The following is a 22,631-nucleotide window of genomic DNA, read 5'->3' as shown; positions in this document are numbered from 1 at the left end:
TTCATTCAGTGCTGTCAATTGGCCATGGGTTCAGGGCCGTTTGCTTTAGGAACATGGGCAACCTACCATGGGGCACACCACAAAGGAAAACTGACTGTCCCTCCCTCAGCAGCTGTTACCTGTATATGGCTGTGTTTCAAGATACAGTTTCCAGCAATCTGCTGCAAGTCCCTTGTCATGTTCTCCCTACTCAGTGGCTTGGAGGCCCCAGGCTTCCATGCAGTTTCTCAAATTTTTTCAGTTATCAAAATGAGAATATTGGGATGTCTGTTCCCCGATCATAAGGCCAGATGTTCATGGAGGGACTCTGTGCCCATGCGTGGATGCTGCCACCACACCAACCGCTCTTTTCCAGCCATAGATAGCCATGCTTCTCAGATTTTAACTCACATGCTCTCTCTGGGCATCCTGGTCAGGTTTGGATCTAGTTCTGAGGTCTGGTTTGAGGATCTCAATTTCTCAACAGCTTCAGAATGACGCTGTTGGCCCACGGACCACGGGTTTTATTTGATTTTAGAGACAAGAGTCTTTCTTTACAGTTCAAGATGGCCTTGAACTGGCTGTAATCCTCCTGCTCCACCCTCCCAAGTACTGGGATTGCAGATATGTGTCAGAGTCTCAGATTCATAAGCACATTTTAAATAACAAGGGTAGAGATCTTTATTTTTCTTCTGTTTTCTTATTAACTCAGCATTCAAAGCATGGTCTAATTATGGCATTTTTATACATACGTGCTGTCATACTGTTCTCACCAATGCACGTGCATGTGAGTGCATGTGAACACACACACACACACACACACACACACACACACACACACACACACACTCACCATTTAAGACCTAAGCCCTGCACATTAGAGGAAGCAAGCAGTGAGTGTTTTTGTCTTATTATTTTAAAGCACAGGTTGAACTGGCAGCGTGAGGCCAGAAGTCCTCAGAGGCTTTCCAGGAAGCAAGGGTGACAGGTCAAGAGCTTGGGGGTCTCCCTCTTCAGGCTGAGTCAGTTAATCCAATGGCGAAGATTAAAGAGTGGGAGCTGTGTCAGTGCACCCAGGCTGGAATTCTCCCCTACATCCCTGCCCCAGCAGCCTCACTTCCCATCACTCCCAGATGAACCTAATTCATGAGTGTCTAGGACCAAAGTGTACCCCCAACATAATAGTGGTGACTTAGCCCGGGAGTGGGGGGTTTTATCCTGGCCAACTCCAGGTGTCTGTATCGCAGTGAGCAATTAAAAATAAAACATGCTCAGGGTATGCTGTGAGGTCTGGGCGATGCCCTCATCCCCTCCATGCTGGAAGGCGAGTTCCTCAGTGGGTATGACGTCCCACTGTGGGTCTCGAGGGACCTCTGCTCCTTCATGGCTCAGGCGATGAAGGGATGCTGATGGAAATCTTAGAAGGCATGGCGTTTGTTCCTTCTCTTGCGACAGACGCTTCATCAGTGAGCTAGTTCTAGTCCTAGCTTTGTGACTTGAGAGCTGTGTGACAGGAGAAGCCATAGGCTTACTTTCCCTGAGCCTCAGATGCCTGGTCTTTGCAGAAAGTAACGGCTTGTAGCTCAGTGATTCTTTGAGGGAGAAGCAAGCCGAAAACAATCGCTTCTCTCATCTGTTTAATGTGATTTTTGAGGTTTTGATTAGATTTGTGCTTTATATTTTGTTGTATTCTTTTATGTTGGGATATTATTTATCTAACAGACTGCACTTTATGCTTTTGCTTTGCTTGCTTTTGATTCGATTTTTTATTGCTTTATTTGCATTTATTTTTGCATTTGTTTTATGCTTTGTTCGAGTGCCTTTTATGAGTCTTTGATTTTACACCATGGACTTTTTTTTTTCTATCCTTACTGTTCAATTTGCCTTTTTTCGCATTTATTTTATTTTATTTTAGCTTAGAGTTTGCTTTAATTTTAATTTTATGACTTTCGAGTTTGATGCAGTGTTTTTGGTGGTGATTTTAGTGGTATCTCATTTTATTTTGTGCTGTTTTTTATTTTTTTAACACACACACACAAACACACACGCACATACTCGCACATGTGTGCAAGAGAGACCGGGGCATCCGCTGGAGCATGGTTGACTAACAATGGCCATGCCCTTAAAGCTGGTTTTGTCTCGGTCAGTACCAACTGCCAGTATCTCCTTAGATAGGTGTGTGGTTAGCGAGCCTCCTTCCCCTTGGTGCTAGGGTGGACTGACTTATCTCACGCAGGTTTCTGGCCAGCAGCCACGCTTGCCGTGAGTTCGTGAGTTTAGTGGTTCTACCCTGTCCAGGAGACATTGCTTTGCGGCACTGATCCCCCCCACCCCCCGGCTTCCATAGTCTTGGCATCTCTTGTTTCCTGAAGGTCCCCAAGCACTGCAGGGCTCCCAGTGGTGGTGATTAGATGTCCGGTGTGTGCTGGGCACACCTCAGACACTGTTTTCATTTTGATGATTTTTACATTCTTCATGATTTTATGTTTAATTTGATTTTTTAAAAATGCTTTACTTTCAGGTGGAATAAACCAGTATCCACCCCCAGAGCTCAATGAAGAGTGTGGAGGCCCAAACCGTGGGGACACCTTGCTACAATTCTTCACTTCTGCCAAGAGGTGAGCTCTGGGTGGGGTAGACTCCCTGTATGAAATCCCAGACCATTTGGGAAGCACCTGGGTTTGACAACTTCCATGGTGCTTAGTATTTTGTTTATAATTTTTTTTTTTGAGAAAGGGTCTCCGTGTGTGGCTCAGGCAGCTTTGACCGTACGGTTCTCTTGCTTCCTGAGCACTGGGATTACAGGCGTGGTCCCAGGCCCAGATCTCTTTTCTAACTATTTGGTGGTAGTGGTAAAGCTGAGGGGTTGGGGGAACAGTTTCAAGACAGGGTCTCTCTGTGTAGCCCTGGCTGTCCTGGAGTTCACTCTGTAGATCAGGCTGGCCTTGAACTCACAGCGATCTGCCTGCTTCTGCCTTCTGAGTCCTGGGAGTCATGGGGTGAACCACTACTGCGCAGGTCTGTTGTTCTTTAGTGTTTGAAGCAAGACTAGGCTTGGCGAGATGGCTGGCAGTTAGGAGCCATCATCTACACTTGTCCTCAGCATCCATGTGCAGCTTTCAAACAGCCGTAACTGCAGTTCCAGGGGGTGCAACACCCTCTCTGGCCTCCATGGGCACAAGGCATGCACATGGTGCACACTAATACATGCAAGGCAAGCATTCGTCTGCATAAAATTAGGACAATAAAAAAGCAATATTGGACCGATATAAAAAAAATTAAAAGAACACACAGTGCATTAAAGCACAAAATGAAAACTCCCTTCCCACCATAGCAACTGTCCTCCAAGCTCAAGTTTCAGAGGAAGAGCTGATGATGCTAAGCGCCCAGTGCTGCCGCCCACCCGGTCCAGCCAGAGTGGTGTGAATCCTCAGCCCAGAGCCACAGCAGCCATATCCACCAAGGGTGGAACGGCTCAGTTTGCTCAGAGTTCAAGGCTTGTGGGAGTCTCTGGTGATGTTGGAGACTGAACTTAGGCAGGTGTCCGGCCGCTGAACTACATCCCTGGCCTCGAGGTGTGACGAGGATTGCTTTCCTACAGGCTGTCCAAGCCCCGGTTTGGCACGTCTGCTGCCACTGGGTATGACTCAGGAGCACCCAAGCCACAAGACTCCTTTCTGAGGGGGAAGAGGAAGATCAGGACACTGTCCGTAGCTCAGCAAGAAACGCTGGGAAGCCTCGGAAGGGACAGGGCAGATGCTGAAGAAACACCAGCGAAAGGAAGACGTTCGGGCGCTGCCCATGGTGAGATACCAAACCTTGTTCTCTAAGTTGGATTCACTTTTGAGAATCTTTACCTTTAAACAAAAAATTCTGTGTACCTTGTGAACATGCACTTTTTAGCACGTCTTGTTTATAAATTTATTCACTAAGCTGTGGAAAGTACTTTACGACATCCAAAAGAGGTTGACTTGCCTTCCCTAGAATCCTTCCCTAGTATCCATTTTGGGCCTTATTATGTCACCATCTCTCCAGGAAGTGTGGATAGATTGCAAAGACTCAAGGGCCCGCTACAAACAAACAACCCACTGGCCGGCCAAATGATTGCCTCCTCCAGATGTGGTGAATTCACTCTTGACCTTGACCTGACCTCCCTGGTAGACTTCTTGGTCTAGGAATGTTCACTGTGGTGCAGCCTCACCACATTTAAGGAGCATTTTAAAAAAGATCTGTCTGTCTGTCTGTCTATCTATCTATCTATCTATCTATCTATCTATCTATCTATCTATCGTGAATACAGTGTCCTGCCTGCATGTATGCCTGCAGGCTGGAAGAGGGCATCAGATCCCCATTACAGATGGTCGTGAGCCACCAGGTGGCTGCTGGGAATTGAACTCAAGACCTCCGGAAGAGCAGTCAGTGCTCTTAACCTCTGAGGCACGTCTCATTTAAGGAACATTATAAAACAGAGGTAGGTTGGTTTTAGATCACAACATGGAGAAGTGTTATGTCTTATGTGTGGTCAGTGGAATCAGCTGAACAGTAAACACATTAGTGAGGGACTTGACTGTAACGGTTCCTGAAGGGTTATTTATTTTTATTTTCTGTTCCTGTGAGAGAGTGCCTGCATGTATGTGTGCACTACAAGTGCAGTGCCCTTGGAGGCCAGAGGAGGGCATTAGATCCTCAGGAGCTGGGGTCAGGGACAATAGTGTCCCACCCTGTGGGCGATAGGAATTGAACCCAGGTCCCCTAGAAAGGCAACCAGTGCTCTTAACCACCGAGCTGTTTCTGCAGACCCCAACCTGGACATTTTCAAAAGTCGTAGGAGGAAGTGGAAAGCATTTCTAGTGCGTGGGGCTCTACTCCTATTTAGATAAAAGAAGACTTGCTGTACACACCTAGATGGCTCACACACTTAGGACTGCTGGCTAGGAACGATGTAACTTTCCCGTGGCTCACTGCTCTGAATTAGATGAGTGCTTTTTTTCTTAGGGTTGTTCTGAGGATAAAGCTTGATAGTTTGTGTTCAGCGCCTGCTATGCACGCAGAACTTTTAGCTGTGAGGATGCGGATGCCATGAGTGGTTAGTTACCTGTTAGATTCCAAAGCAACGCACGTCCAAGAGGAACAACAGAACTAGGCAGCCCAAGAGTAGGTGCTCGCAGCAGTGACTTCCCCTCCATAGGTTAAAACGAGCGTCAGGAGAGCTCACCTGCTGACTGTGTCTTCAGGACAGAGTGTCTTCAGCTAACCTTCCTGAGGTAATGGCTTTAGTCCTGGATATACGTCAGAATCAGCTGCTAATCTTTCTTACTAACTAGGCCTGTTCCTCGACAGTTTCGCACACGTATACAATGCATTCTGTTTACTCTCAGCCCCCACTCTCTGTCACCTTCTCTTCTATCCCCATCAACTGTCCTCTCCATCCCACAAAACCCCTCTTCATGTGCTGTGACCCACCACCGTTTAGCCACGGCCATCTGTGTGAACTATGGGTTCGGAGCTGTCCATTGGAACCTGGCGGGCTGAGCTGTGGGTGTGCAACCGGACACAATGACTCTTCCAGCTGCTGGTAGTTCAGCATGGAGGGGCAGCCTCCTGAGCCCCTTCTCCTTTTATGACCTACTGTTGACAGGGTGAGTCTTGCTCAGGTTCAGTTTAGGCAGCCGCAGTTCCTGATTGCAGCAGCCATGTTGAATCTAGAAGATGGCAGATCCCTTCTCTCTTGTCTTCTAGCTCTTGCGTTCTCTCCACTCCTTCTTCAGTGACGTTCTCTTAGCCATAGAGGAGGTGGCGTAAACATCTTATCTAGGACTCAGCATTCAACTGCTGCTTATTACCTGGGAATCTTGGGACATTATCCTCTGAGAAGTCTATGGGTAGGGAACTTACAGGTGACTCTCCGGTACAGTCAACAATGACAACATCTGCTCTGAGGCACCGTTTATCACAACACCAAGGTCAAAAAGATAGAGGACGGCTGCCTGGCTCTCTAATCCAGGCCTACCCATAAACCTGATGCCTGTAGGTCTCCAGTACTCCTCAGCCACTCTGCTACTCGGCTGTGTCCCACTCTCTCTCCCCCTGCACTCCAAGGGCATCCTTAACTCTCATCACAACCTCAAAGCCCCTTCCTCCAGTTTTCCTTCCCATTGTTGCTCCTTTTGCATTTTTCAAAAGAAATAAAGGTGAACAGCCAAGCCTTCAGCTTCCTTTCTCTTGCCCCACCCACCCCATGTTCTCCCATTGGAGAAAAGAGCTGGCCATCTCCATCGTGTTCTGAATTGCCGAGAAAGACAAAACTGCCCTTTCAGAGCCCATTGCCTTGGGGACTCTGCCATTGATGACTGTCTCCTTCCTTTTCAGAGTCCCTCTTCCCTTGGCTTTGTGGTCAGCAGTCTGCATTGGGGTAGGCAACCATTCTTGAGCCAGGCCCAGAGAGTCAACCCCTGCCCATCTTTCTATTACTCTTTCTTTGTTCTCTGGTACATTTTTTTCTTGACTCTTCCTTTGTACAGTTCCATTCTGCACCCCTGTGAGAATGCAGATCGGGCCGTGTCAGTTCTTATAACGTGTCCTTCCTTTGTGAGGAACACAGGCCCTTAAGGCTGACCCAGACCCAGAACCTTGGTGGCTGCCCTGTTCCTGTGTGTTTATGAGTCACAGTTAGCTCTTGAGTCCTGCTACTTGTTTCTAGTCTCTGTGGCCTAACTCACTCTCACCTGTCTGTCTCTGTCTACTGTATCTGCTGTATTGGGCTCAAACTTATCCCTCCTCAGCGTCCTTTCTGTGCCCTTATGAAATTCTCATGGCCTCCTTTGTATCCTTACACTGTAGCTGGGTTCTGCCACGAAGCCTGCACCCTGCTCTCGCACCTGCTTGTGAAGGATTTTAGACAAGTGCTATCTCGTTTCACACAAGCCAGGATGATCTTGTCACAATTTCAATTTTGGCATTATCTCCCAAGCACTGAGAGGTTTTTTTTTCCCCCTTCCAAGTAGGGTTATATATTGTAAAACATCTATCCCGGGCAATAGGACAAGCCTCAAATTCAGTGAAATTGTAATCTCATTGTAGCCGCTCTTTACACCCACCAGCACTCTCCTTCCCACACACCCTGTTCCCCTTCAGGCCTGGATTCCACAGGCTTGAGTGAAATCCTGGCTACTGTGGCAGCATCCGCCAGGAAGGCAAACTAGTATTCCGTGGGGAAACAGTGCTTGGTACAAGATCAGGGGTTCTCGATAATCGCAGGAGTAAAAGCTTACTATTTTCTGACGTCATGTCATACAATAAAGAAAGCTCAAGGCTGTAAGGAGTACCAGGTGTTAGGCTTCAGGCAATAGCTTAGGCTGATTAGCTGCAAGTGCTAAGCACCCATCCATAGTTCTGACTAATAGGGTAGGCATCGGTTATCACCTTGGCTGTCTGAGTTGAGGGATTTTAAAAATCAGTACAATTAAAGTTTCGGTTCCTTGGCCGGCCCAGACTCACTTCAGAGGCTCAGCAGTCACAAAGGTGGGTGTCGATCAGGACAGATTTCCCATCGATTCAGATGTTTGTGTCACTGCAGAAAGTTCAGCTGCACGACACCATTCCACATATGTCAACCAGGAGAAGCAGCTTCTTCCCGACCAGGCAAAGTAGGGCTTCTAAGGACGAGGGCTCAAGCTCGTGTGACAAGTCCTCGGTTTGTGTGTTCCAAGTAGATCGGCTTTGGCAGAGGTGAGGACTTCTGGTTGCTGAGCCCAGAGTCTCTAGGTCAGGTCGAGACGGAACAACTGGCCGTTCACTTTGCAGTGTTTCTCTGTTGACTCCCACAAGGCTTTGGCCATTTGCCCTTTTCCCTGATACCCCACCCCTAGGAGAGAACCACACAGTGACACATCCAGCTGTGCCTGCCCCAGGCTCAGCACAATCCTAGTAGCAGTTCCCCTAGGATCAAGCGTGTTCCCGTTACCATGGGTACTGCGCACCTCAGAAAGCCAGCGGGTGTTGGTTGTACTGAGTGGCTGGTCGGAAGCTCCTGCCACAGCCCATGCGTCATGAACTACTGAGGGAATGCCGGTCAGCACTCTGTGCTTCAGGGTTGGCCCAGGGAAAGCACATAATAATCTAGATAGACACACATACAGTCAGACAGATGATCTGAAGTGTCTCCAAAGACATGCGGAAGGAGCCGGTGACACATCTGGGAAACCTGCCCCTGACTGACAATCTGGGAATTTCCCAAGTCTTGCCCTGCTCTGATCAGCTGACTCCCAACGCCATTAATTAAAACCATCTTTCAAGGCATACCATACCATGTTCTTTTCTTTTTTTTTTAAGTGGCTACCTTAAGTTTTTGAGTAAAAATGTCAGGATACTACAAATGGTGATTAAGCTGGATTTGTGTTTGTTATCAGGAGGCTCGGTGGTCAAGTAAAGGACTGAGGTGTTTTATAAAAGGGGAAGAAACACGTGAGGGATCTTGGTATCATAAAACTTCATTCACACATGCCTATGTTGTATATAATGTATCTTTATTCCATACATATCTAAAATGATAATTATGTCTGTATGCACATTGTAAATGTAACACATGACTAATTGTACCACGTTTGTGATATTAGGCTTACAAGTATTGTCTTTATGGTTGAGGAAGTTGAGGATCAGACAGGGTCATTATCTTACCCATGGTCATACAGCCAGTTGGTGGTAAGGCAGGGGACTTCAGTGTTTGAGACGATCAGACCCATCGTGCCTGAGCCCAGCTCTCTTGCCTCTGCTTGCAGGTCCTTGTTCTGTGTATCCTGAGGGAGACGAGTGCCTGACTTATGTCCCGAAGTAGTACTGCAGCCATGAAGAGTGGGCTCACCAACTCCACTGGTTTGGGGACTCTGGGGGCAATGCCAACCAGTTTGAAACCAGAGAAGAACGTGAGACATGGTGTAGGCCACGCCTTGTAACTGGTGCTCTCCCCTTCCCTTAACAGTTAGACAGTGGGACTGGCATTAGCCTTGCTGAGGTAGGCTACCCAGCTCATGGATGACAAAGCCTGCTCTGTAACCCTGGACATTGTAACTCCCTCCACTGTTTCCTGCCTGTGTAGGCTTAGGCTAGATCATTTGTAACTGAGGATTAAATTCTGTTTTTCTCTCATTTAACAATGAGCTCTTGGGGACCTTTGTACAAAGTGTTTTGGTCATACTCACCCACACGAGCTTCTTCAAGGTCCACTCCCTCTCTCCTGCCAATCCAACTTTGTGCCATCTTTAAAAAAGCCCAAGTCCAGTTTGTGCTGCCCATATGTGTGGTCCTCCCCTGAAGCATGGCCGACTTGCCAGGATCTACACTGTAACAAGACTGACTCCGAACTCTAGAGGAAGGTATCAACAGCCAGTCCTCCCCAGCTGGGCTGTAGCTGTGCCTGCCTTTCCTCTCCATTCTGGGGCGCTCTTCAGCTCAGTCTTTCGTATTCTTTAGGATTCCAATGTCTATACTCAAATATTTGAGTTTTTTTTAAAAGAAATTAATTGTGTTAGTGATTTAACACATGCACAGAGAGACACATATGCAGAGACACACAGACACATACACAGACAGACAGATACACACACCTACACACCTGAAGAGAAGCGGGAATAATCTAGATAGACAAACATATAGTCAGACAGATGATTTGTCACATACAGATATTCAGCAGACACAAAGATACAGACAGACAGACAGACAGAGTGAGGAGGGGAGGGAGGGAAAGAAGAAGGGAGGGAGGGAGGAAAGAAGGGAGGAAGAGAGAAAACTCCCCTCCTGGATTCTGAGCTCATCCCTAGTTTCTACCAGGCACTGGGAAGGAAGGGAACTCTGGGAAACTGAGGACGTCTGGCTTGGTTCTTCGTGACATCATGTATTATTCATCTTGGGTCTCCCTAAGGAAACATCACAGATTGGGTACCCTAAGGAACAGAAGTCTACTTCTCAAAGCTCTGCCCAGAACTCCAAGCTCGGTGCTCCAGCCTGCTCGGTTTCCTTGGTGAGGGATTTCTTCTGGCTGGCAGATGGCTACTTTCTTGTGTCCTTGTATAGCCTCATTGGGCCTTTCCTTCCTCATGCTCATGGAGGGAGGGAGGGATTGAAGGTGGCAAAGAGACCCTCTGGCATCTTCTCAGCGTGTCATATTTTATTAGGGCCCCACCCTTCTGTATATCTAGTTAAAAGGCTCTATATGCAAATGCAGTCAGATCTGAGATTAATTGTCATATGAATTTGGGGAGAACAAACAGCTGATGGTTTCATGACACCCACCCACCCAGCCCAGGCTTTGCTCTCTGGCAAGTTCCTAACCCAGAAACTTTTGTTTTAAATTTTAGTTGCCTTAAAGATTTATTTTATATGTGTTGCCTGCATATATGTCTGTATCATGTGCATGTCTGGTACCCATGGAGGTTAGAAGAGGCTATTAAATCCCCTGGAACTGGAGTTGTCCTGTGAGCCGAGATTCATGCTTCAATTCAGGGCTTCAAACATGGCTACAAGAGCAACAAGGGCCTTCACTTGCCCAAGCCATCTCTCCAGCACCAGAAACTGGGGTTTTTAGATTCAGTTTTGTTCCCCCACTGGTGACACTGGTGAACATTTAGGAGGGGATGGGAATCCGCTTAAAAAAAAAACCACCTTACATTTTGCTTATATATTTTCCGCTTGTGTGGCTGTGTTGCCTGTTCCTATGCCTGTGTACCATGTGTGGCCGGTGCCTGCAGAGGCTTAAGAGGGCATCAGGATCCCTGTGACTGGAGTTGGGACTGGAGACGGTTGGGAAGTGGGTGTGGGTGCTGGAAATTGAAGTCCTCTGGAAGAGCAGCCAGTGCTCTTAACTACTAAACCATCTCCCCCAGCCCTGGGAACCAGCTCTGCACAGAGTGGGCAAAGAAACAAAACTATATTCTACTTTTACAGCGGGATTACTTTTTCCTTACCAAGGAGGGATAACTGTTCGCTGCGACAAAGACACATAAAGCGTTGTGACAGTAGACCTATAATCTTTTCTCCCACCCATTTGCGCATCGCCTAGCTTTACCCAACACCTGGAGGCCCCATCTTTCTCTGTTTTCAGCGGTAGCACACTGTGTGTTTCTGATTTGGGATCCGGCGTCTTTAATGGAAGGAATGAAACAGCAGCTGTTCCAGCTCATTAGCAGAGCTGCTGACTGTGCAGGTGTTAATGTCTTTCTTTAGACGCAGTCCCAGCTGCCTGAGCAGAGAGGGGCATGTCTCTCCGTCCAGAGGGTGGCATTTGAGTCGTGGTACATTTATACCTCGGACTCCTGCTCTGTTCAGCCCTTCTTGAGTCCAGGAACTGAGGACACGCAGGCAAAGATTTTCAAGCGGCCTCGGTTCCCGTCCTTGGGACAGCTGGTCTAGCTGCAGTTCTCCTTGCGTTTCCTAGGTGGCAGCACAGCGCTTCCATTTAGCGTCTCTGGGGCTGCGGAGGCTCAGTGACAGTCACCCCATTCCGTATACGTGGTTTGAGCGCGCAGGCCTTCTGCATTCTCTTGTCTAGTTCCACACTCCCACCACTACGCCTCAGGTGTTAGTGAATGTCTGTATTTCATGGTGGAGGAAACCATCTCAGGAAGGGAACTGGTTTGACGGAAACACAAGATAACATCGGATTTGAAGCCCTTGCATGGGCAGGCTAGGGTTCTTGTTGCCACTGTCCTCCGCCTGTTCCTACTGTCACCCGCGAGAGGAGTGGAGCGGGGAGGATCACAGGTGTGGCTTTGTACCTTGCCTATGTAGTCCTGGCCTACAGGGAAGTTGGAACAATATGGACGGAGATTGAACTGCCATGAAGGCCGACCCCCACGGCGGCTATCTCCACCCCAAAAGAGATCTGGAGCAAAAAGGGTTGCCCAGGGTGGGCTGGGATGGCTGGGTCAGTATTTCCTGCCTCCACAACCACTGGACGTGGGCAGCTGGGGAATCATGCCTACAGTCCAGGCCCTCTGTGTCTATAGCAGCCTCAAAGAGACCCTGCTGATGGTTTTCTGCCCAGAGCCCCCCAGCAGCTCAGGTGATGGGTCCTTCTTGAAGGTGTATCTGGGAGGGACATGATGCTGGTCAGTCTCTCTACTCGGAATGTTCTTTTTCTTCCCATTTCCAGATTTCCCTACCTCTCTGAATACAGCAGGGCTCAACCACTGTTTGCGCAGCATGCAAAGCCTGAGCCTGTGCCCCCCTCTGAGCCTGACGGGTGCCTCCCACCCTTCCCTTCAGCAGAACCACGTAGAACTCTGTAACTTCCTGCAAATGTCATGTTCCATCCATCCGAGCTCTTGCTATTTCTACAGGAAATGTCTTAATTTCATTTGTTTGAAAAGTAGTTAGGGGTTGGGGAGATGGCCCAGTGAGCAAAGGGTTTTTATACAAGAATCAACATCTGATTTCAGATCCCACTAAAAAGTCTGGCATGATGGGACGTTCCTGTAACACCAGCACTGGGAGACGGAGTCAGGAGCATCCAGGGTACCTGCTGGCTGGTCTGTTAGGCCATCCAGGGAGCTCCAGTGCTAGTAAGAGAGCTCATCCCGCTAAGACGGGGAGTTCAGAGGAAGACACGGTTGGCTTTGCTGAGTTAACTTTGCTCTGCTGCTGATTTTTTCCCTGCTGTCAGAACCAGTGTTTCCAGGCTTCGACCATGGACTGAGGACCAGTGGCTCTTGGGAAATGTGGTGGAACCTTTAAGAGGTAGGACCCTGGGAAAGGAAGTTAAGTCCCTTAAAAAAAAAAAAGGATTTATTTATTATATATAAATACACTGCAGCTGTCTTCAGACACACCAGAAGAGGGCATCAGATCCCATTACAGATGGTTGTGAGCCACCACGTGGTTGTTGGGATTTGAACTCAGGACCTCTGGCAGAACAGTCAGTGCCCTTAACCACTGAACCATCTCTCCAGCCTGGGGGTATACCCTTGAAAGGTCTTTGTGTCTCATTCTGTTTGCTCCCTAGATGCCATGAGGTGGGTAGCTTCCTCTGCTTCGAGTTCCGATCCTACTGTCTCTCCTGGCTGCAGGCTCAAAGCAATGAGCTGAGGGACCACAGACTGAAGCCTCAAGATCATGACTTCAGTCAACCAGCTTTCCTCCTCCAAGTTGACTTAGTTCAGCCATTTTAGCTGTTTTCAAAGACTATCAGGGGTTGTCCCCCAGACCCCCTAACATTGGCTTCCTTTCTACATCTCTTGCCCTAGAAAGACCATTTTATAGACTCCGAATTCTTTAATGCCTGTTTTTAGACTTATTGATACACACGAGCGTTTTGTCTGTGTGTGTGTGCGTGCGCATGCGCCACACGCATGTCTCGTGTGTGCTGACGTCAGAAGAGGGTGTCAGGTCCCCTGGACCTGGAGTTACTGGTGGTCGTGATTCACAAGATGGGTGCTTGGAATCTAACTCAGGTCCTCAGTAAGAGCAGTGAATGCTCTAAACCACTGAGGCATCCCTCCAGCCCCTGCGCGTTTAGTGTTTTTACTTTGTATTTACTTCAAACACCAGGGTCCTGTAAAGCCCCTTGCCCCTGTGGGAGAGCTTCATGCATTTTGAAGTTCTCTTTTGGATCTGCTGTCTAGTTAATTATCACCTTGTACTGCATTGGGGACATTAATTCTTAGAATGAAATTAAGTCGTAGGAAGGTCGAGTGACATTCAGCCCCATGTAATGAACCGGTTGGTCCGAGAGTAGGATGGCATGCCTTTTGAGCTGTCTCGGCCTCTGTTTGGTTCGCTCTGGGAAGCTTAAGCATTTTAGTCATTAGGTGAATCGATTGTGCAGCGCTCTTAGACGCACAGTGCATTTCATTGATCCTATAAAATTGGAAGGTTCAGGGTTGCTGGGCTCAGAATTTGGTTCCCAGCTGTGCTTGAGAGTGCAGAAATCAATATGAGATCCAGGTGTGGTGGTGTACAGCTCTAATACCCGGTCATCTTCTGAAATACAGTGAGTGAGGCCGGCTTAGCTACATGAGACCCTGTCACAAACAAACAAACACCCCCTCCCCAACACAAAAGCAAAATGGAGCAGTTAGGAAAGGATGGGACCGTAGTTCAGGGAAGGAGTAATTTTTAAAAATTTATTATTTATCTTATTGGTTATTTTATTTATTTACACTTCAAATGTTACCCCACTTCCTGGTTTGCCCTCCATTAACCCCCATCCCATCCCTCCCCCCGCTTCTATGAGGATGCTTCTCCCCCACCACGCCCCCATTCCCACCTCCCTGCCCTGGCATTCCCTATGCTGGAGCTTCAAGCCTCCACAGGACCAAGGGCCTCTCCTCCCATTGATGCCAGACAAGGCCATCCACTGCTATATAGGCAACTGGAGCCATGGGTCCCTTCATGTGTTTTCCTCATGTCTATTCTAGGAGCTTTGGGGGGTCTGGTTGGTTGATATTGTTGTTCTTCCTATGGGGTTGCAAAACCCTTCAACTCCTTAAGTCCTTTCCCTGACTCCTCCATTGAGGTCCCCGTGCTCAGTCCGATGATTGGCTGCAAGCATCCACATATGTATCGGAAGGAATGGTTTTAAGTCGTACTCCTGTACACACAGTCATGCACGCATGCGTGCTCATAGGTTAGGCTGAAGCAGTGAGATCAGCAAGTTCAAGGCCTGTGACTGGCTATAGTAATATCTTGTCCCATAAAACTAAATGAGTTGTGGTGAGACATATGTGTAACTCAAGAGGATCAGGAGCTCAAGGTCATCCTCAGCTACAAAGTGAGTTCAAGGTCATCCTGGGCTAGAGGAGCCTATGTGTGTGTGCAGGCATATATATATATATATAATGTATATATAAAATATATATACACACACATACATACACATATATGCATATGTATGTATATATGTATGTATGTATATGATTTTCTAAATAAAAATCATTTTGCCTGGGTACTCTTTAGGTATTATTCTTTGCTTGAGTTTTGTTATCTTGTCATCATTTGTAATAGAGCATTCCTTTGGTTTTAAAAATAGCTCTCTGTCTCTCTCTGTCTCTGTCTCTCTCTCTGTCTCTGTGTCTCTCTGTGTCTCTCTGTGTCTCTGTGTCTCTCTGTCTCTGTCTCTCTCTGTCTCTGTGTATCTCTGTGTCTCTCTGTCTCTGTCCTCTCTCTGTCTCTCTCTCTCTGTTTCTCTGTCTCTCTGTCTCTGTCTCTCTCTCTGGTGTATGTGGTGTGTGTGGTGTGTGTGGGGTGTGTGTGTGTGTGTGTGTGCGTGTATTTCAGGCCGGTTCTCCTTATGTAGCACTAAGTGGCTTAGAACTCACTCACTACAGAGCTCAGGAATCTGCCTGCCTTTGCCTCCCAGGTGCTGGGACTAAAGGTTCGCACCACCACACCTGGTTCAATTGAATGTTTTTAATGCAGCTGTTGCTATTATGATGTTATGAGACATACTGAGTGCAGGGATCTGAACTCGGTATCCAGCGACCTCTCTGGACTCAATTTTCCTGGCTGAGCAGATCTCAGAGGGAACCCGTTGTTGCCCATTTATATTCTCTTTAAATTCTGCTTGCAGATGACATTGTTCTTTCTTTAGCTCATCTCCTAGGCAGCTGAGAAGCCAGAGAATCAGAGAAGTAGCCAATTCAATGCAACCTCAGATGACTGATCCAGAGTATAATGAACCAAGTGAGTGTCTGCTTTAAAGCACACACGTTTGGGACCATGACTAGGCTCAGTCTCTTGGTGGTTGGTTTGGCCACCGGCTTTCCAGAGATTAAAAACAAAGGCGTGAGGGTATAAAGCATTCAGGTGATTGGGTCGGTGAAGCATTTAGGAGCAGCAGATGGATGGTCTAATCCATTGTTCCTGAACCTGTGGTAATTATGCCACGGCTGCCCTAATGCATAGCGAGCTATCCAATGAATGAGCTGAGAAGGAAAATCTTTGTTGTCAAGAGTCACTGGGATGAGATGTCACCTCACCATTTCCAAACCTGTCCCCAGGAGTGCCCCACAGGGAGCCACAGGACCATAAAAACCAGAAAGCATTTTGGTGTTTTCTAGTGAAGTTGAAAATTCAAACACCGTTAGTGAGCACCCAGCAATTTTGTTCCCAAGCATATAACCTAGAAATTCACGGAGACACGTGCACACCCCATGCCCTATGCTCAACGGCCCCCTTTAAAAAACCCAGGTTGTGAACAACCCAATGGGCTGTAAGAATGAGCAGCTGCTCAAACCTGACAGCTTGATCCCCAGGACCCATATGGTGGAAGGAGAGAACTGACTTCTGTAAGTTGTCTTCTGACCCCCACATGCATGCTGCAGCAAATGCATGTGCTCTTGTGTGTGTATGCACATGCATATGCACACACACAGCAGGAGTGAAGAACTTGTCTCCCTGGCTATTGTGCAACTCCTAGCAGGTGACCCCTAGATGAGCCATCAGGAGGATTTTATCATTTAAAGAGGATTCACATCCACGGAGGGTGGGGCAGATGTGTCCAATAGCTGATCGAAGTTGCGTTAAAAATGTCCCCCTCACTGTGTGGGACAGGTCAACCTCAGAACTGCCTGAGGGGATGGATGAAGTCTGTGCTCTAGCCTGACTCAGTGTCCCTGCCTAGTTCTTCCCTTCCCACCCACAGACATTGATTGTCAGGCAACCCCGTGTAAACATCCATCCCTACCTGTATCAGGGACCGCTTCCTGGGCACTCTGCTCTGTGTTCCTTTTGTGGAAGGAAGAGTCTAGAACTGTGAAGTGAACATGGGTTCACTTCTCTCTAGTCTCCATCTGGAGTTGAATAGTCGTTGGTATTCGCCTGGCACCTGTGCACTAAGCTGCGCATTTTTATCTTACGCACCACAGCCATCTAGAATGTTCCCAGAAGGGAGCTGATATCAGTCCATGTTGGCTCAAGTCACTTTCAGTCTTTGGGTGTGTCAGGGTTCTTCATCCTGTATCTTAGTTCCAAAAGAGCTGCTTCACTCCTCAGAGCTCAGTAACAATGTCAGAATCTCTTAGGTTAGAAGAAACTTCTAGACTGGTTCTAGGTCCTTCTCCCTTAATCCCTTCTGGAAAAAATAGAACATGGCAGCAGAATGTTTAATTTTATCTTAATTTCCTGGTTCTATAAAATAGCTAGCTTTGATCTCGGACATGGATGGTAGCGGAGCACGGTGTCCCATGACTATGTTCTCAGCATTTGGGAGGCAGAGGCAGGCAGATCTCTGTGGGTTTGTCAGCCTGGTTGACAGAGTGAATTCTAAGTTTACCCAGGAGTGAGACCCAGTCTCAAATAAGCGAGGAGGAGGAGGAGGAAGAGGAGGAAGAGGAAGAGGAGGAGGAAGAGGAGGAAGAGGAGGAAGAGGAGGAAGAGGAGGAAGAGGAGGAAGAGGAGGAAGAGGAGGAAGAGGAGGAAGAGGAGGAAGAGGAGGAAGAGGAGGAAGAGGAGGAAGAGGAAGAAGAGGAAGAGGGGGAGGGTTGAGGAACAATGAGGAAACTGGACAAGGCTTAGAGAAAAACTTATAGGAATGAACTATAAAGCATGTGTTAATTTCCCAAATATGCAGTGAGCACACCACATGTGATCATAATTCTTCCAGAATATCCCATTCATAGTATGTACCTATGAAGACCAAAGAAATAAAAATTCTTTCCTTGTCTCTGGGGATTTACCCGTGTTTTGCAATCTCGTCTCACTTCCTGTCCTCTCTGCTTCTTGACTGCAGATACACTGTGTCCAGCCCCCTCCTGTCCCTGTTCCATGTCTTCCCTGCTGTGACTGGCTATATTAAACCTTGAGCCAAAGGCACCCTTCCCTTCTTAATTTGCCTTTGTAGGCGTATTATCCCAGTACCCGGAACGACAATCAATACAGTGGCCATTCTGGATGTGGCCTTTGGGAAACATGTTTTAGTTACTTATTTTATCAAATGCTGTGTAACAAATTGTCCCACTCTTACTTAATAGCTCAAAAAAAACCCCCTCTCTTCCTAGGTACAAAGGCCTGTATGTGAGCGTGCATGTGTGCATGTGTGTGTGCACGCATGTGTGTGTAAACGTGTACTTGAGTGTGTTCATGTGTGGGAATGCAGGCACTTGTGTGCCATGGTGCACTGTAGGAGTCAGGAGCAGTCAACCTTGGGTGTCTGTCCTTGACTTCCACCTTGTTGATGGCTACACGGTCAAAGTTGGCTGGTCTGTGAGCATCTGGGTATGCTTTTGCCTCCACTGTAGAAGTGCTGGACTTAACAGACGAACACATAAAATGTATAGTTTGCTCACTAAGCTGTGGTCTGGGGAGACAAGTTGTTTCCTCCTGTGTCCTGTACTCAGAGGCTCTGTCTACTGCATGGTCAGCTTGATTTCACAGATGCTACTGTGGCTAGAGAAAACATCTGATTAAGCGCTGGCAGGATATAAGTGAGCATGTACTCAAATCCTAGTTAACTTCTCAGTCCTTTCTCCCAGGAATGGGTGCACGAGGCTGGAGGGAGAAGGGGGCTTTCCAGAGTGTGGGAGAAGGAAAGCTTAGGTTCTTGGTGGTTGCCTCAGTTTTGTCATAGGTAAGAGAAAACACTGACAAAAGATGCGTTTGTTCTGTGGCATGGTTCGGGAAGATACAGTCAATCATGTCAGGAAAAGGAGGAGCAGGAGGTAGCTGGCTATACCATGCTCACAGTCAGGGGGCAGAAGAGATGAATGCTGGTTCTCAGCCGATGTTCTCCATTTCTCTTTTCTTTCTGAGAACAGACTCTTCAGGTCTTTCCTGGCTGATTCCAAATCCAGTAAGTGTCACAGGGAAAATAAATCTTGTAGTGGTGTAAACCTCCTTGCCGTGGCCCCCTGTCACACACACTGTGTCTTTACAAACATTTTCAAGCTAATGTCTCCCATAGCTCAGGCTAGCCTTGAACCCTCTGTGTAGCTGAGGCTGACTTTGAGCTCCGGATCTTGAGCTTCCTCTGCCTAGGTGATATAATCACAGGCATGTGCCACCATCTCCAGCCCCAGATGTCTTGGCTTGTGAGACAAATTGCTTATTTGACCGAAGCATTCTTTATTAAGTTCTCTGGGACTAGCAACTAACCAGGACTCCAGCTGATTCATGGGTATCCCAAACTCCTTTAGGCGTGTAGCTCACATCTGAGTACGTGACACATGCGTGTACATACTTGAATGTTGAAAATTGAACTCAGGTCCTCTCAAACAGCAAGCAAGTGCTCTTGTGCCTGTTTTGTGAACCCCAAAAGACCACCAAGGAGCTGATTCTGATGCAGTCGCACTAGGGTCTTCATTCAAGCTGGAGCATGGGCCACACGGCCGTCTCTGACGCAGCAGAATGGGAGGATGAAACCCCGAGCCCAGTTTCAAGTAATCATTTATAGAGACAAGCAATCAAGTAAGGGATTTTCTGGCCTGACACACGTCTGATTATGGGGCTATTATGGAATTTTGTTGCCCTTTAAAAATAATTGGCTGGTGCTGGGAGCCAAACCGTAAACTTAACTTCTGCTTTCCTCCTGATTGGTGGTTGTTAGGAAGTGCCGGGGGCAGGCTTGTTGGAGCATAGTCTGGAAACTGGTGCTCGGTGCAGATTTGTTTGGGGGTAGCCTGGAAACCGGTGCTACATGCAGGCTTGTTGGGGAGTAACCTGGAAACTGGTGTTAGGTTCCGGCTTGTTGGTCAACTCGAGTTCAACCTTGGCTCAGGTTCTCTAAGACAGAGTCTGGTTTCTCTTAGAGCTTCTCCAGCCCGCCATGCTTTTGTCTTTAATTCTGCTTCTCTTTGTGGGCCGGTCTCAGTTTTTCAGACATCTCCAAGAGACTTTAGTAACCGTCACAGCACTTTCCAACTAAGCCATTGGAAACAGGAGTCAGAGGGCTGGGCACTTTCTCCTAGAGCATCACGTGTCATCCAAAAATTCCCCCACTGAGGAGCCTCTTCTTTGACCCCTGGACTTGAACAGTGGAGAGCAGAGACCCCGCTGCCTGCCACCTTGGTCATCCATTTCCAGTTCTAGTTTTCTGTCAGGAAGACTTCCTCCACGTTCTGGTTGATACTGACTGGAAGGTGACTTATAACCTGAGGTTCTAAGAGTACATCTTATATACCTACATGCAGTCATATTCTGTAATTGGCGTTTGATTTCTAGGTAGGGGCAAGGAGGTCATGGTCTTGTAAATGCTGCCCCTACCACCGGGCTTCAGATTGTGCAAGAGTGACCTTTCCTGGTGAAAACCGAGAAGGAAAGGGAAACCATTTGTCATAAACTGACTAATGCACAACAGAACCGGCTGGAGAATGTGGTTTCTGGATTCAGATTTGAGCCGGGATGGGGGAAAACGACTGGGTTTTAAACATTTCCTTACCGTCCGTGTGTACAGAATGAGGCTCTAGTAGAGAAACACAAAGGTATATAAGCTGCCATGATTCATGACGTGAGCACTTTAACACAAAACAAGGGGGTGGAAGATATCCAGTTAAGTACAACAGAACCAAGAAAACCCAACTCCATTCTCACAGAAGCCACAGAAACCAAGCAGAGGGTTGGTATGAAGGGAAAATCTCAAACCACCATGTACACAACGTTGACCCAAAATGCTGTGGGGCATAGAGCATTCTGCTTTTGGTTGTAGCGAGCTGTTTAATCTACCATTCCTCTTCGTATGTTTCTCCTAACAGGTACTCATCACTTTTGATCATCATATATAATTTATGGTATTTATATCTTATTGTCAACTGCCCTTCTCTCAGGGACCCATGGTGCGAGTTTCACGCGGGCACATATTGACGCTGTTTTGATTCACCGATGTGGAGCGGGCTTAACCCACAGTTCTGATTACTGCGATTTCAGTTGTCTGTGGCTGGCCGTGGTTAAAAAATAGTAAATGGCTGGGTGGTGGTGCATGCCTTTAATCCCAGCTCTGGGAGGCAGAGTCAAGCAGCTCTCTGAGTTGAAGGCCAGCCTAGTCTACATAGTGAGTTCCAGGATAGCCAGGGCTACACAGAAAAACTTCCGCTCCCCCAAAACAAAGCAAAAAAGTAATCCATAAACCAACAATGAATGTGTGAGTTAAGATCACTTTCTGAGGAACACCACGGATGGCCATATCATCTCACTGCCTGGTTCGAGGAGTGAGAATTTTCCCTTGACCCAGCACATCTGTATGGCATTTGTTGCCACTGAGTAGTCATCTCAGAGATCAGGGGATGCTGCAGTGCTCATGTCTGAGTGAGAAGGTCAGCACAAGGCAATGAGACAGTGAGTGTCTGCCTTGAATGTCCCTCATCGCAGGAAACCACTGTGTCATTTTACAGTTAACATACTCTTTTTGCTGTGTGTAGTGTTGTAATTGTTCTTTTTAATAGTTATTGTACCGGCTGGTTTTGTGTGTCAATGACACAAGCTGGAGTTATCACAGAGAAAGGAGCCTCCCTTGGGGAAAGGCCTCCATGAGGTCCAGTTGTAAGGCATTGTCTCAATTAATGAGCAAGGGTAGGAGGGCCCGTTGTGGGTGGAGCCGTCCCTGTGCTGGTGATCTTGGGTTCTATAAGAGAGCAAGATGAGCAAGCCAGGGGAAGCAAGCCAGTAAATAACATCACTCCATGGCTTCTGCATCAGCTCTTGCTTCCTGACCTGCTTGAGTTCCAGGCTTGACTTCCTTTGGTGATGAACAGCAATGTGGAAGTGTAAGCTGAATAAACACTTTCCTCCCCAGCTTGCTTCTTGGTCATGGTGTTTTGTGCAGGAATAGAAACCCTGACTAAGACAGTTATCATTCCTAATCTTTCACTATACCCAATTTGTAAATTAAACTTTACCAAAGCTATGCAGACAGGTATGTGTAAGATTTGTATATGTAAATAGTATATGTATGGTTTGGTTCCGTATCTGGTTTCAGTCATTCTTTGGGGGTGGGGCTTGGAATGCATTCTCCGTGGATAAAGGGGAGCCGATGGAGTTCAAATGCTTAAAATGGTTCCTGGAACTTGGTTAGTACTCAATAAATATTTTGGAATAAATGCAGTTGCTTCTCCATGTCCCACCAGCACATTGACCTCTCCATGAGTAGGTGTTAGTGAGGAGAACAAACTGTTGGTCTCTGGCCTTTGAACAGTTGGCTTTCTGGGTGATTCCTGACTGCCATTTCATTACAAAATAAGAAAGTTCAAACTCAAAGAATGGGAGACGTATCATTTCATGAGAAACAGGTTACATAATGGTGGGGAGGAAGGGAGATGTTGAGGGGTAAGGACTTAGAAAGAAATAAATACAAACCCAAAAAGAATTCATGCACTTGGTGTCCCTGAGTGGAATATACAGTTTTTATTGTTGAGACAAGAGTTCCAAGAGTAGGAACTTAGAGGAGGAACATTTGTTAATGTTCTGTCTAGCTCTGCCACACAGTTACCTGGCAACAGCCAGGTATGCCTGACACTATAAAAGGGGCTGCTTGCCACCCCTCCTCTTGCTCTCTTGCTCCTCTCTTGCTCTTGCCTTTCTGTCCCCACTCTCTCCCCGTTCCCATCCCCCCTCTTTCTCCACGTGCTCATGACCGGCCTCTACTTCTTCTCTTCTCTTCTCTTCCTTCTCCTTCTCCTTCTCCTCCTCCTCCTTCTCTTCTCTCTCTCTCTCTCTTCTCTCTCTCTCTTCTCTCT

The 22,631-nt window shown here is 47.4% G+C and overlaps 2 protein-coding genes across 4 annotated transcripts in view; one reads left to right on the top strand and one right to left on the bottom strand.

Annotated features, from left to right (window-relative positions):
* Col6a4 (collagen, type VI, alpha 4) overlaps nucleotides 1–9,128 on the top strand; it is a 116,344-nt gene extending 107,216 nt beyond the window's left edge. For both annotated transcript variants that reach the window (XM_039081569.2, NM_001412226.1), the window contains 3 exons: nucleotides 2,501–2,597; nucleotides 3,581–3,783; nucleotides 8,757–9,128. In XM_039081569.2, coding sequence (XP_038937497.1) covers nucleotides 2,501–2,597; nucleotides 3,581–3,783; nucleotides 8,757–8,812 — 356 coding nt within the window. In that variant the 3' untranslated portion in view covers nucleotides 8,813–9,128. The remainder of the gene's footprint in view (nucleotides 1–2,500; nucleotides 2,598–3,580; nucleotides 3,784–8,756) is intronic.
* Nucleotides 1–22,631, bottom strand: part of Rpl29 (ribosomal protein L29) — an 893,235-nt gene that overhangs the window by 444,664 nt on the left and 425,940 nt on the right. The window lies entirely within an intron of this gene.

This window comes from Rattus norvegicus, chromosome 8 (genome assembly GCF_036323735.1).
Source record: "Rattus norvegicus strain BN/NHsdMcwi chromosome 8, GRCr8, whole genome shotgun sequence".
Classification (NCBI taxonomy): domain Eukaryota; kingdom Metazoa; phylum Chordata; class Mammalia; order Rodentia; family Muridae; genus Rattus; species Rattus norvegicus.
The sequence above is the reverse complement of the archived record's forward strand: the minus strand, read 5'-3'. Positions and strand labels throughout refer to the sequence as shown.